Source organism: Mizuhopecten yessoensis, unplaced genomic scaffold, assembly GCF_002113885.1.
Source record: "Mizuhopecten yessoensis strain PY_sf001 unplaced genomic scaffold, ASM211388v2 scaffold10903, whole genome shotgun sequence".
NCBI lineage: Eukaryota > Metazoa > Mollusca > Bivalvia > Pectinida > Pectinidae > Mizuhopecten > Mizuhopecten yessoensis.
Genome location: NW_018408779.1, coordinates 211,203 through 227,148, shown reverse-complemented (window position 1 = coordinate 227,148; position 15,946 = coordinate 211,203). Strand labels below are relative to the sequence as shown.

General features: G+C 31.9%; 1 protein-coding gene across 3 annotated transcripts; it reads left to right on the top strand.

Moving 5' to 3' along the window:
* Nucleotides 1–278: 278 nt before the first annotated feature.
* LOC110463413 (UDP-GalNAc:beta-1,3-N-acetylgalactosaminyltransferase 1-like) lies at nt 279–15,581 on the top strand. Of its 3 annotated transcripts, none has more exons than XM_021517992.1 (4): nt 279–382; nt 7,724–7,962; nt 9,793–9,953; nt 13,436–15,581. In XM_021517992.1, exons 3-4 carry the CDS (start codon nt 9,912–9,914, stop codon nt 14,405–14,407), a joined length of 1,014 nt encoding a protein of 337 aa, XP_021373667.1. In that variant the 5' UTR covers nt 279–382; nt 7,724–7,962; nt 9,793–9,911; the 3' UTR covers nt 14,408–15,581. The 3 variants fall into 3 exon arrangements, with proteins under 3 accessions (XP_021373667.1, XP_021373668.1, XP_021373669.1); XM_021517993.1 differs by having other exon boundaries at nt 281–319; XM_021517994.1 differs by lacking the exon at nt 279–382 and having other exon boundaries at nt 7,721–7,962.
* The last annotated feature ends 365 nt before the right edge of the window (nt 15,582–15,946 follow it).

Below are 15,946 nucleotides of genomic sequence, written 5' to 3'. Positions count from 1 at the left end.
AGAAATTTCCTAGGGGTTGGACCAAATAGTGTCCCAAACTCCTTACGGTCAGGGATAGCTTTACCTTTTTTGAAATAATTTAATTTAACAATTAATACAGTGATCAGACCTATAGCCAGGGTCAATGCTTGTATAGATTAGATAAAAAGACTTTCTGACACAAAGACCAAGTCTAGGCGGGCCTTTTTAACTAGGTTCTTTATTCTCCATGTATATCTCCTAACACGTCGATGTTGATCTCTTAAAATGTTATCAACAGGAATCGTTCAAGTTATGTGGTACAGGTGATACAGGACAGATCGCGTGACATGAAGAACAGGTATGGTAACATAGCGCTGATTGTCCAACATGAAGTGAATAGCTGGAGGTATAGTATTTAAAGGTAACTTATACAATATTTAGAATCGAACAACACCACTCAGGTTAAAAAAATACAAACGTATTAACTGCAAACAAAAATAATGTGTTAAATATATTTTATATATATAGTACACATAGGGAGTCAGAAGTCTGCTCAGAATTCTATGTTACTGGATTACCGACTATTTAAGATAATAGATAAAGCTTTATTGACACATAGTTATCAGAAATTAATATGTTTGAAATAATATAATAGCATGTTACCCAATCTTTCCTTGCAATTATATTAATTTATATAAAGATGTGTAATTATGGCACATATGACCTTCGGCAGAACACAATATATGGACAAGATGTAAGTCTGTCAACCCAAGCTCTACATGTAATAACTTGGTGGTGTTGCACAAACCGCTTGGACAAAATATTAAACCTTTAACAAGGACAGCCATATTTACCCACTAGGATACGGAAATGACCATATCTGTGCCGTTAGTCTTCGAGTAGGCGAGCAACACAAATTATAAACACACATGTACATGTAGCAATGTATATATCGGGAATAACACATATAACACAAACACACATGTATAAAGCTAACTGGAAAATTCTGAGTAATAGAAAAAGATAGGGCCGATATATAAGGAGATGTGTAAGGATGGATCTTGATTTAACTCAATGGCCGGTTGATCTATAAATCATTGTGTACGAGTGGGTCATAACGAAACTCAACTTCAAAAGAGGCTGTATGAGAATGGGTAGTATTTTTACTCTGGGGGATACATTATTAAGTATGTGGGCATAATTCAAACTCAATGGGCGGATACGTGCGTTTCTGTGGGAGAGTGTGTCATAGTTAGACGAAAGTGTCGAGAGGGGGGTCATACTACACATGAATACGACTGGGTGGATTTGGAACTTGTAGAAATCTCGAAACCCTCCCAGTCAAAACCCATAAAAAATGTCTTTGCCAACCACAGCATATATATGGATCTTGTCATTTGATATGAATATAAAATATGTTTTTAGATACATACACATGATTTCAATTACTGTTATATATACCAATGCATGCTTACACTATCAATACACGTATACCGATTATGACCGACGACTGTATAGCTGCAGGAATATAAAACCATAATTTACTTATATTGATAGACTTTTGATTCTGTATTAACTGTACTCCGTGTAAATATCAAGACAAAATTATATGACTGATTCACCTTCCTCTACCCAGTTGTACTGCATATCAGTAAAAATTGTTATGAAAACATATTGGGTTTTTTGTATTTTTGTATTTAAGGTTCAAATTGAATTTTATCCTCCCGTCATCTTTTGGGAGGGATGCCAGGGTTGGGATGCCCAGGGTTCATCCCTCTTACATAATGTAACCTAACGCAGGAGGCCTCTTTCCCTTCATTCTTTCATTCTCATTCATTACAATAATAATATTTACTTTGATCAAATGATATATTAAATTACATAAACCATTCCTTCCGTTCATATTCAAATATTGACAGTGCATTCATAAACACATTTATATGCCAAAAATTCTGCTTTATTGATTTGGGATTGCTATTATTTTCCTCAAATTTAGACACGATACACCGAATTCAAATTACTGAAAATGATGTTGTTTTTCATGTGTAATTTCGAATAACTCAAAAAGAATGTCTGGAGGAATAGAAAATATACAAATATGAATGTACCTTACTGCCTACCAATTTAAACATATATACAAGGAAACATATATACATATGTTGTAAAAAGTTGTAAAAAATTGTTGTCCATTCCTTTTTAATCATTTGATGAATAAGATATGTTTTAAGTAGATAAGTAACTTCACTTATAAAACTTAATTCTTTTACAAAAAAACAAATCCAATAATAATAATAAGTCGAGGTTCTTATATACCACTTTATCGCAACCTTGTTCGTAGGTCGTCTCAAAGCGGTTCACAATTTATTATCCGTGGTTATAGGGTCTTTGCAACCAGCCAATAACTTTCTCAACTCCCTGGGGAACATACAGCCAGTGCTGCCATTTCGGCGCTCACAGCTAGTACTCTACATTCTAGCACTGCCCAAACACGTACTCAATTACAGCTGATTAGACTGGAACAAGCGGAGTAAAGTATCTTGCTCGAAGATACAACACAACGCAATGATTTTGTAGGATATTGTATATATATACACACACACACACACACACATACAAACAAACAAATAACAAACTAATACCCATAAACAAGATACTACAAAATTTACATATACACTTTTTCCAATTAGTCAATATATAGAAAATATATGAAGAAATATGTTATTTCATAAACAAGTGTAATGGTCAACTTTAGACATGTCAGCTAAAATTGAGTACAAAAAGATAAGTTAAAAAATGAATATTCTATTGTATCAATTTCGTTTAGCAAACGTACCTCTTTGGTAACACGACATAGATCAATAAGAATGCGCTTATAAATATGATGAGAACAATATTTTCGTAACGAAATTTACCGTCGATGCATTTTTTGTATCATACATTCCCATCGTTTGTTAAACAGGATGATAGGGAAAAATATGTAATTTTGTTTAAGATATTAAGGTATGAAAATAATGTTTTTATATTATTTTCAATTATATTTATATTTTTTTGAGACGGACTCTCGGCATATAAATACACAATGATTAGGCTGCGATGTTAGTGTAAATAAATAAGTTCCTGTATAATTCTCTCCGGAAGTGTATGGAGGAGTGTTATTTTACACAAAATGTCTAATTAGTGAAAAACAATAAAGCAATGTCCTTAGGCTAATAACATCAGTTTGAGAAGCTCCAAATGTTGAACAAGAGAAACGGAAAAACATGAAAGCGTAATTAAGAAATTCACTCTTTGAAGGCGATTGATTTATTATATAGCAAAATGAACGTAGGACACACACGTAATACATACAATTTGGTAGTACATACAGCATGTCAAGAATGAATTACACTACACAATAAAGTTGTTTGTCCATCTAGAAATCATCGGTAATACTAGCAATCAAACAGGTGGAAATCCAAATAGGGCTTAACAACTTTTGAAACAGTGGGGGAGTTGTGTAAAACCACTCAACTCTATAACTATTTCGAGATCTGGGTTTTTCATGAAGTTTGAACTCTATGTTTTTACGAAGTACATGTTAGGTATAACATTTTAAAGTCCATGAGAATTGAAGTGGGAATATATTATTTATGTGGTAAGTAAAGTAAATCTGAACATTGTGGAACAATGCTATTGCCCTTGATGAATGACGAAGTCGGAGCATGATAACTCGATTTTATTTTTGAGGCACAGGTTTGATGCAGATTGTAAAACTCTATTTATATTAATAATTACCTTGACCTTTGATCGTCAAATCATAAAAGTGCGCACAAAGTTTTGAAATTACATCAGGAATGAAAAATAAATGTTACAGGCCTACAGGATCCCGAGTAATTGTATGGAAACCAATATTCTATTAATTATAACTGTGACTGACTTTGACTATCGTACCTAGTATGCAAACACAATTTGTTTTAATTCTTTGTATATTAACTTTTGATAGATATTCAATAACTGAAGGAAGAATAAAATACTTACTCTCAGTGATGAAGACATAATGCTTATCAGATCGAAATGAGTTAAGACAGGAAATAATCCAAATAAATCTTTGAGAAGTGAATGCTTAAGTTGTATTATCACTTTAAGAGAGCAGTAAATGTAGCTACACGGAATTCGGCGGTGGTAAACTGGGGCAAAAACGATCAATAATTGTATAGAGGGGGGTGTCATTATATATATACAGCTATAACACGGCTGGCAGAGTTACGATACCTTGAAATGAGCAAGAGTAATCATGTCTGTAATTGCTATAAAAAACCCACATAAAGTGGGCTAAAAAGGACAGGGCAAAATAGTGTCCCCAAACTGTCAAGGGGCAGGGCCAAAAAGTGTCCCTAAACTCCCTAGGGGCAGGGCAAAAGAGTGTTCCCAAAATATCTAGGGGCAGGGCCAAATAGTATTCTTAAACTCCCTAGGGGCAGGGTCACAGAGTGTATCCAAACCCCATAGGGGCAGGGGCAAATAGTGTGGCCAAACACTCTAGGGTCAGGCCCAAATAGTGTCCCAAACTCTCTAGGGGTATGGCCAAATAGTGTCCCCAAACTTCCAAGGGGCATGGCCACATAGTGTCCCCAAACTCATTAATGGCAGGGCCAAAATATAAAACTTTTCCTTAAGGAGCGACTTTTTAAATATAGACCAAAATATATGCTTATGTCTTTTACATTTATAACAACTCAATCTTCGAAGAACCAGGATGTGAAGTCCAAAGATTATTTAATGAGATAGTAATAGTGAATCTGTTTCATTTCGAATTATTTTTATTTGCCAAATAAACATTCCCCTTTAAGGTTCTAAGTTGGTGACAAAATTCTTAGGTATTTGTTTAAAATTAATCATACGGTAAGTTATTTCAAACGTGTATCAATCTAGGGGAAAATCTCATAATGTTACCACTTCGAAAACCTCTTCGTTAAAAAAGAATATTAAATCGGTAAAGCACTTTTTAAAAATATCGACTGCACAAAACATCTCTTTAACATTGTGGTATGGTTTGTTTTGTATTCATGAGATTAAAAAAATCTAATTATGTTTTTCGTAGTACTTTTTTATTACACCAGATATTCATCCCAAAAATAACCCGGTGATTTTGTTCAAATTGTTTCAAAGTACACGTCTCAGCATAGCCAAGATGAGTTTATGGTTATATCAAAAATCAGGAGTCCCCATATTTGCTTTTTACAGACTAAACTAACACCCAGGGGTCACTTGAAATATTTGTAGAACTATCTTATATCACCCATAAGTTTTTTCTGGTTTTCGAATACATGTGTCCAAGATGGACCAAAGCTTGAATTTTTGCAATCTCATAATCTTCAAAAAAAAATTAACAAACAAATATATTAATGCATACATGCTTGCATGTTACCATTTTGTTACGATCTTTGGCATAAAATAAATAAATAAATGCTGGCATCTTAACATTTTATTATGATCTTCTGCACACATAAAATTAAATTGATTAATGCTAGCATCTTATCATTTCATTATAATATTAAGCATAAATAAATACATGCTGGCATCTCACCATTATGTTATGATTGTTGGCATTAGTATGAATGCAAGTATTTATATAGACTTGGTTTACCCCTGTCGTCCGAAAAAAGGCAAACCATCGCAATATCCATTTCTTAACATTGTTAACAAACAACTTATTTTTATATCATTTTACAGTATGTATTTAAAGTCATAATTAATTCACCATTGGACTGAAAATACTGCATTGGTATGCATTCAAAGGTTCACACATTTCTAAAATTTAACAGTTAGTTTGTGATCGCTTTTGGGTACTGATCAAATTTCAATCCTATCTCATTACCTGTGTCCAGAATAGGGAGAGAAGTAATTGAGAAAATGTCTATTTTGTTATCAAAGACACAGTATTCTGAAACTGCAGTCGTACGTAAGCATGAATTCTGTACTAAACCTAAATGTCAAGTGGAAGCATTGAAAACAGTGTAAGGTTTTATTGTTTTCCAAAATTCTTAGAAAATTGACAAAATGTGAAGTTTTATTAATTAATTACCGGAGCACGAAGACAATTTCATTAATAAATATACATACATGTAAATAGTCATAACATACATACAGGACATTTTAAGGTCCAATTATCTTCCATTAATTCGTCTCAGCAAACTCATGACTTATAGGGATATCAACAAAGAATATAGAACAAACACGCAAGCAATGACTGAATCTATGCGATCGCCTTTAGATGGATTAAATTGGTCATATTGAGAAAATCCGAGGAACATTTTCTTCCTTTATGCCAGCAAAAATTGCACCAATCCCCAATCGTTTATGTTATAAATGGATACAAGCTGAAGCGTATCAATAATTGCTTGTAGCTCCGCGTTTGTCTAGACAGGCAAACGCAGCCCATTTATTTGTTCAGACATTTATTTTTGAGATCAGCGCTTATTTATTAGACAAGTCTGGGCTTATCAATGCAATAAAACACGTTCCCACAATAAAGTAAGTTGATCAATTTAATGTCAATAAACGTTAACATGCATTCTATCACGCTAACATGCATTCTATCATGCTAACATGCATTCTATCATGTGTAATGTTGTTAGAGTGGGCACATCCTTACCACATGTACATAACCACTTAACATGAACAAAATTAACACAGCTTCAAATAGAAAATTTGATTTAAACATTTTTAGCTGCAAAGTCCATACCTTATACTGTCAGCAAGCCCACTCTCCTCAGTTCTAGAGACTGTTTAATGAGTATACCACTTAAATTCCAATACAGCTCAAGCATTATTGTGTGATTTTTATTCATAATACAAGAACTATGAAAAATGTTTTTCGTCTTAAACTGATCTTTTGTGGCCCAGATGGGAAAGCGTAGAGTGTCGTAATGTGGGAGGTTACCCGAAGAATACATGTACCGTCATGATCGGGCAGGTGACACGGTACTTATTCTTGTCCGATAATGGAATCGAACCTCCGTCGGCTTGGTGAAAGGTATATGTACCTACCACCAGCTTCACACGAACCTACCAAAGCACTGATGGATATTTATCTACAAAACTTATATATCTTCGGTGTTAATGTCCAACATGACATTTTATATGTTATCAAACAAGATTAGATATATACGGGTACCTTGATCAGGTATGATTTAGCGGTTTTTATTTAAATAACAGAGGTACCTTAATCATGTGTTAATAAGTGGTGTCTATTTTAATGACAGATGTACCTTAATCAGGTATTATTTAGTGGTTTCTATTTTAATGACAGATGTACCTTAATCAGGTATTATTTAGTGGTGTCTATTTCAATAACAGAGGTACCTTAATTAGCTATTATTTAGTGATGCCTATTTTGATCACAGAGGTACATTGATCCGGTATTATATAGTTGTCTATTTTGATCACAGAGGTACATTGTCCAGGTATTATATAGTTGTCTATTTTGATCACAGAGGTACATTGGTCAGGGCCCAGTTGTTCAAAAGGCGATTAGCTTGATCAGTGATTAGTGCAAATTTCAATGTATGTGTATCTTTGAAACACAAATATTGACCGAGTTAAAACTTTCCAGATATCAAGTGTTTAGTAGAGTTAGTTTACGTGTACAATTTCGAGGTTTTACCTTGTATATTGACGAAATTATTAAAGGTTGAAAAATGTCGTTTAACAGTGATTAAGCTAATCGTCTTTTGAACAACTGGGCCCAGGTATTATTTAGTGGTGTCTATTTTGATCACAGAGGTACATTGATCTGCTGGTGGATATTCTATTCCCGAAGATTTTGGTGTCAATCAGTCCTGTTGAAACTTGTTGGTGGCAGGCGAAGAGCTCTGGACAACCATGGGTAGATCGCCGCCATACTGATGGACCTGTCGAAGGTTTCTGCCTCGTAACTTTTTGGTTGGGAAGCTGAAGGCCTATTGCTCGAGCAGAGGCTCAGTCAACCGGGTACTAAGCTACATGAGCAGCAGGAAACAGGTAAAACTGGCTCGAGGTTACTGGCTGAAGTGCTAAAGGGGTACTCAAGGGGTCTATACATGTACTCCGCCCGCTGCTTTTTGATAGATTTATAAATAATTTGAATGAACAGTCGTCTAAACTGTATAACTATGTAGACGATGATACTGTTAGTGCTTCGATTAAGACCCTTATGTTTTACATATCAATATGGAAAATGACTATAGAAATTTCATGATAGTAGTTAAACTTTTAGGTGTTGATTTTTATTCTTCTAAAGCTGCGAAGTACACACATAAGATTTATGTAGGAAAACCTCGCAACAACTATCAATTTAGAAGCGAATTGGATATTTTATTTGACACAATTGTATTCTATATATACAAAAAATAACACATTCTCTCACACTCACATACGCACATTCAAAATAACAATTAGTCATCATCCCAATCCTTCACCTGATTTCATCATCATCATCATCATCATCATCATCATCATCATCATCATCATCATCATCATCATCATCACCATCATCAACAACAACAACAACAACAGCAACACCGTCATCTTACGCCATTGCCATTTTTATCGTAAATAACAAAATATTTCCACAAGGTAGTCTTTAGATTTATCTCTATTTTATTATTTCAAATTTTAATTACTGTCCCTTAGTGTAGCATTTCTGTTCTATGAGAAGTGGGAGAAAGATGAAAAAGTTTTAAGGTTTATACATAATATTTACCATCGTATGTCATTGCCACTACATAACCCTACCAAACTCAGTTGGCATTAATAGAGGCTACGTATGTGAATGCCATTGACCGATCGTTGACCTTATCATTATTATGACGTAATAACTGTTACGTTGGAAAACATTGACCCTTCCAGGGCGATGCCTGTTCCATTCATTGAGCAAGTATACAAGATACATACATAATTTGAACTAAATGCTAAATAATAAGTGTAGTGGGGGTTTTTATGAGATGAACTGATTCCAAAAATGGTAAATATAAGCATTGAACTGCTTTCAGTTGGAATTCATAGGCAATATGACTTCCAACTAGACGAAGCCGAATCCAAAATGAAGCGCTTTCGCGCGTCATTGAATTTGCCTTTGTCTGATTGGCATTCATATTGCCTATGAATGTCAAATGATCACAACTCATTCTTCAAGCACTTACTGAGTATTACCAATAGTGATGGGTTATATCTGAGTAGCCTGAAGAACCAGAGTTGTGACGTTTGTAACATTACAATCGAAGTTTCTTCTAAGTATATCCTTAACCTTGTAAATATAAAGATATCAAACTATTGAAAGAAAATACTGCAGAGGTATCCAGGGTTAACACTATGAAGTATGGACAGGGGCATGACAGAAGTCAAATTATGGAATGGTAACGCATCATTTCCACAGATATTTGAATTCTTCTTGAGTATATTATTCTTTATGCTTCTTTGTTTATTTGAAGTTGAATTTCATATCAACTCGGTTCCTTTGCTGATTTGTTTGTATCTGAAGTGTCTCGGGGGCCTCGGTAGGAAGGGGAATCCAAATCACTTAGGAAACATAGGATGTGACACTTTTTCCGTTCATTGTAATGGGATTTAAAGCCATCGCTGAATAAGCTATCTGTAATTACCCTGTATCATATGACATTATAATGTTTTATACATTTATATACATATGCTTGTCGCAATAATAGTTCACAAGAGCTTAAGTTTATATGTATGCGACTCTAAATAAAGTTTCTTGTATCTTGTTTTTCCTTATTCGTTATTTCTGGCCTCTGACAATGATCTATTATATATTCAAATGATTTTTCTAGCAAGGATTATGGTAATATTTTTCAGGACTTCAGGACATTGCATTAACTCTTTACACAAAGATCTTAGCACCACGCCATACTGTGATTCCCCTGACAAAGGAAGATAACTTTGAACCAAAAGTTATCCTTGTTCACAATTTGGAAATGTTTACCATGACGTCACCACGGTATCCTCGATCTGTAATGGTAAGTTTTGACCAAAGTTGATGCAGCTTCTATATAATAACATATTATAACTACATATATTTTCCTACTGAATTCCTATGATATGTTGATATGTACAAATTCTATCTGTTTTTCTCATATCAAAAAGAGTTGGTTTATAAGGTAAGAAGCATTCATATTTATTTTACTGAACCAAATTCAAATTAACAGTGCTGTTTTGTTTGAAAAAAAGGGTAAAAGTCCAGACATTTCTTGATATTGTCTTTAGCATCGAAATGTCTGTCTAAGACATAAAATGTATGAACTGTAAAACGTAATAGCAATTATAGATAATAATAGAATTTTATGATTAATTATGATTTATTTTCAACACATAAAAAAAAATGAAATTGAAAGTGATACAATAAAACGTAATGTAATGAATAGTTAGGGTCAAACAGGCTAACAGTAGAATTTCGAAAAGAGTTTTGGTGTATGAATATAATACCGAAACCCATGTATCACAACGTGCATGTTAAGTAAAGGCAACTTGACGAAGTCCCAGCGAAGATCTACACTGTCCTTATTATACAAAAAGGACCGCTCTTTTGAGGGCTATGTAAACCTGCCAGAAAACTATGAATAGGGGATTTTACTGCAAAAAAACAACGCCTTTAATACAACATTTCTAAAGGAAACCCTTGCTTTCCGGTACTTTTTTTTAAAATAATCAGGAATTTATCTTTTTATCAACACACAACTGTCACACCTAAATAGCAACAGCACTACATAATACTTACAAAACTAGAAGGAAGTAATGTTCAGTAAACAAGTCAGTTTTAAATGGAAATTTACTATAACATGATTATCGGTCGGGATTTTCACCGGCCTTGACTCAAGACCTTAACATCTTAAAAGATATCTCCCGACATGAGTGGTCTGGTGATCCTGGTTACATAATAAAAAAATATCTTTGATATGGAGGTCTACTTATGACGTTACATTCATATCATAATCAAATTATACAAATCACATCCGTTGAGTCATGTGTGACGAAATAAAAATATCTTAATGCATATATCAAATATTTACGGATTGTCAAAACCAAAAACGTACAACGTTAAACGAGCGATTACATTGCTGCATTAAATAGTATGGGCCAAGCGTGCCAGTGAAACGTAAAAATTACACTGTAATTATACAATTCTACATACACAATGTAATTATAAAATTCTACATACACAATGTAATTATACAACTCTACATAAACAATGTAATTATAAATTCTACATAAACAATGTAATTATAAATTCTACATAAACAATGTAATTATAAAATTTTACATACACAATGTAATTATAAATTCTACATAAACAATGTAATTATAAAAGTCTACATAAACAATGTAATTATAAATTCTACATAAACAATGTAATTATAAATTCTACATAAACAATGTAATTATAAAATTCTACATAAATATTATAACTATCTTATTGTGCGTATACGCTGTAAATATATATCAAATATTTACGGATTGTCAAAACCAAAAACGTACAACGTTAAACGAGCGATTACATTGCTGCATTAAATAGCATGGGCCAAGTGTGCCAGTGAAACGTAAAAATTACACTGTAATTATACAATTCTACATACACAATGTAATTATACAACTCTACATAAACAATGTAATTATAAAAGTCTACATAAACAATGTAATTATAAAAGTCTACATAAACAATGTAATTATAAAATTCTACATACACAATGTAATTATACAACTCTACATAAACAATGTAATTATAAATTCTACATAAACAATGTAATTATAAATTCTACATAAACAATGTAATTATAAATTCTACATAAACAATGTAATTATAAAATTTTACATACACAATGTAATTATAAATTCTACATAAACAATGTAATTATAAAAGTCTACATAAACAATGTAATTATAAAATTTTACATACACAATGTAATTATAAATTCTACATAAACAATGTAATTATAAAATTCTACATACACAATGTAATTATAAAATTCCACATAAACAATGTAATTATAAAATTTTACATAAACAATGTAATTATAAATTCTACATAAACAATGTAATTATAAATTCTACATAAACAATGTAATTATAAAAGTCTACATAAACAATGTAATTATAAAAGTCTACATAAACAATGTAATTATAAATTCTACATAAACAATGTAATTATAAAATTCTACATACGCAATGTAATTATAAAATTCTATATAAACAATGTAATTATAAAATTCTACATACACAGTGTAATTATAAAATTCTACATACACAATGTAATTATAAATTCTACATAAACAATGTAATTATAAAATTCTACATAAATATTATAACTATCTTATTGTGCGTATACGCTGTAAATACAAAATTTCTCATATTCACGGTAATGAAATCGAACATATACAATTTTTATACAATTGTACATAAATAACATATTAGAAATTGTACATGTAGACTTTCTTTATATACTTTTACATAAACAGGATAAGTATAAAGGTATTTATAAACATTTTATTCATGAAATTATGCACCGTTATCTTAAAAATGTTGATATACACTGGCATTATAAAAATATTCATATACACTGTAATAATTGTTTTTTACAAAATCAAAATTATGAAATTGTACATTGACGTTGTAATTATAAAATTCTTCATATAAATTGTAATAGAATTGAAGATATACAATATTAAATACAATAGTAAATATATAATATATTATTTAACTTGTACATGCATAAACTATAACTGTACTCATACACTGTAATTATAAAGATCTACACTTACACTCTAATTATGAAATTGTATATATACACTGTAATTATACAATTGTAATAAAAACATGTTCATAAACGATGTATTTATTAAATTGTAGCATACAATTGTACAAAACACTGTAATCATATAATTATACATAAACACTTTAATCGTAAAATTACACAAACACACTGTTATTATAATAGTGTACGCATACGATCTTATTATAAAATGAAAATATACATTGTTATACACAATTGAACATAAACACTGTAATATTTAATTGCTCCAGAGCTGCTTAGCTGGGACAGCACTATCTATACAAAACTATGTACTTATACGTGCAAACAAGTAAAGACCGTTATAATGCAGTTGGAATAAACCATTTGCACTATTGTTATTGAAGAAAGATATTTTTGATTTTATAAGAAAGTCCTCAACTTTCTTATAATAAAGAATAGTATCATTATTAATGAAATGATTATAAAATGAGATTTAATATTTTTAGTTAGACAGTATGATGTTACATATGACACATTATTATAAAGGAAATATATATACATATCATTATCAATACTACTGTATGCTATTTTTGGTCAGAATAAAAACAAATCGCTATTTGTGAAATAGGATATTTTCAGGAAGATGGTAATGCTAAATATATTAAACAGGATATTATAAGTAAAAGATAACAATTTTGTTTTGTTTTCTTGTAGATGTTTGTTAACAAAAAGAGAAGAAAAGTCATTCTAGGAGGAATTATAATAAGCGCTGTTCTGATGACCTTGCGAAGTGCTCCTTTAAAAGATCAAACAGCTGAAACGTTAACCCGTCCTGGTCTTCGATCGTTTATGCAACAAGGAGAAAGGATAGGTATACCATTTTTGATTCAACCGAAGCTAAAGTGTAATCAGGAATCTGAGAGAAGCACTGTTATCACAGTATTAAGTAAAACGTCAAATTTGCCACAACGCGAAGTCATACGACAAACATGGGGTTGTTCAAAGATGCAAATAAAATACAATTTTCGTCTGTTTTTTGTAATCGGAACAGTAACGGATGTGAGTAGTTTGAACAATGAAGTGTTTCTCTATGGAGATATAATACAGGTAGATATCCCGGAAAGTTATTATAACATAGTTGAGAAAACAATCGCAACTTTCCAATGGGTGACTGAGCTCTGTTTTGAACCACGATTCTTCTTCAAAATGGACGACGATGTCTATTTTGACCTTGAATTTCTCAAAATAATCCAAAACAATGACACATACTTGTCAGATGACGTAATTCATGGAACGTGTGTATATGGTGTGCCACCATACAGATACCTTGACGCAGAGGGGGACAAATTTAAAGTTTCTATTGGCGAGTATCCTTTTAATACTTATCCGCCATATTGCGGAGGCCCCGGATATTTTATGACGTCACACACTGCAAACAAAATGTACCTCATGATGAAAACAACCCGTAGCTTTAAATTCGAAGATGTCTATGTCGGAATGGTGGCATGTCTATTACAGATATCTGTAGAAACAATCGATAATTTTGTTTACGAAAAGAAAAATATTACCAGGCTTCTACAGAAAGTGAAAGTAAATGGTTTCCGGGTTGTTCACGGATTAACGCTAGATGATGTTCAATACCTTTGGGATAGCCGACACCTGGAATACAATGATAGACACGCTTAATCCTTCTCATCTTCAAAGAATGTTGTTTGTAGGATGAACGTAAGACACATTTGATTGTACCAATAAAATTTGATACAGATTAACATGATTTACACTGCGCCAAACAACTGTTTCATCCGTCTTGGACTCATTGGAGATGATAGGAGGCCAAAAAATGATGGAAATCTCAGTTGGTCTAAACTGATGTTTAAACAGAAGGAGATGTGTATAAAAACCTTGAGTTGTACGAATCTAAAAATTAAGAGGACTGCTGCTCAATTTCAAATAATAATAATTAGTGGTTCTTATATACCGCTAAATCATAACCTTGTTCCTAGTTTTACTAGGAAGTTTACTTCATGCATACACATGTGTACAGCTGTCTGTGTTATCTCAATCAATTTTTGATACATAATGAATGGATAACAATATGAATTAGCATAGTAACTCATTAATATAATGTGTTACTGGAATATAATAATGGAAGAGGGAATGTACCGAAATCAACTTACCATCATACCCACTTTCATTTTACAAGTTACTTTTATTGATATATGCAGTAGACTGTGTATTTAGTACCAAATTAATTGATAATATCAATTATGAATAAACTATTTATTAATACCATGTGTGTAAATATATGTACGTATATTAACATACAATGAAATATAGGGGAAAAAATTGTGTATCATATCAACACTGTTTACTTGAAAGGTTAATATTTACATACACATGTATACAGCTGTCTGTATTATCATATATAATAATGGAAGAGGGAGTGTCAACAGAGATACATATCTAAGAAATACATATCTAATATTCATGTGTGAAAGATATACTTATATTTATAAAATATTATAAATATGACATAATAAATAGTGTTACTTATCTACGCACATACACATGTTTATATACAACTGTCTATATTATTATTTATTTCACTTTTTTAATTCATAATGAATGAATTTGAATAATAACATGAACTAGCTTAGTATTGCACTACCAGATACATTTTAACGGCCCATATAGAGGGTTATAGCTAATCCTTCAAAAATGTATGACGCAAAATTATAAGATCTTGCATATCTTTATTTTTATTCCATCATGGATCCCATACCGTGAAATTTGTACATATATATGTCTATGTTAATTGAATGTTTTGTACATTTTTGTTTGTGTGTGTTGTCATATATATATATACATACATGTAACTCTTATGCATGTTTATGTACATTTGTCTTTGATACAAGAATAAAATGTTTAAATAGTAAAATGTTAGTTCCCTTTCCTCGATGCTGTATATATACATCGTTAGTATTAGTAGTTGTCATTATTTTATTATTTGTAGCATTGTATGCGCAATATTAGCTACTTGGTCACGTAATCACGTACGGGTTGTCTCCCATCAACCCCTGGGGGTCAGTCAGGGCTGATATGTGCATACCATCAAACTTCTATCCAATACTGATAATGCTAACTCAAACTGAACTACTTCCAATGGTAATTATACAAATGTTGGCCCAAAATATGATTTCCCTATATATACTATAGTAAAGTTTA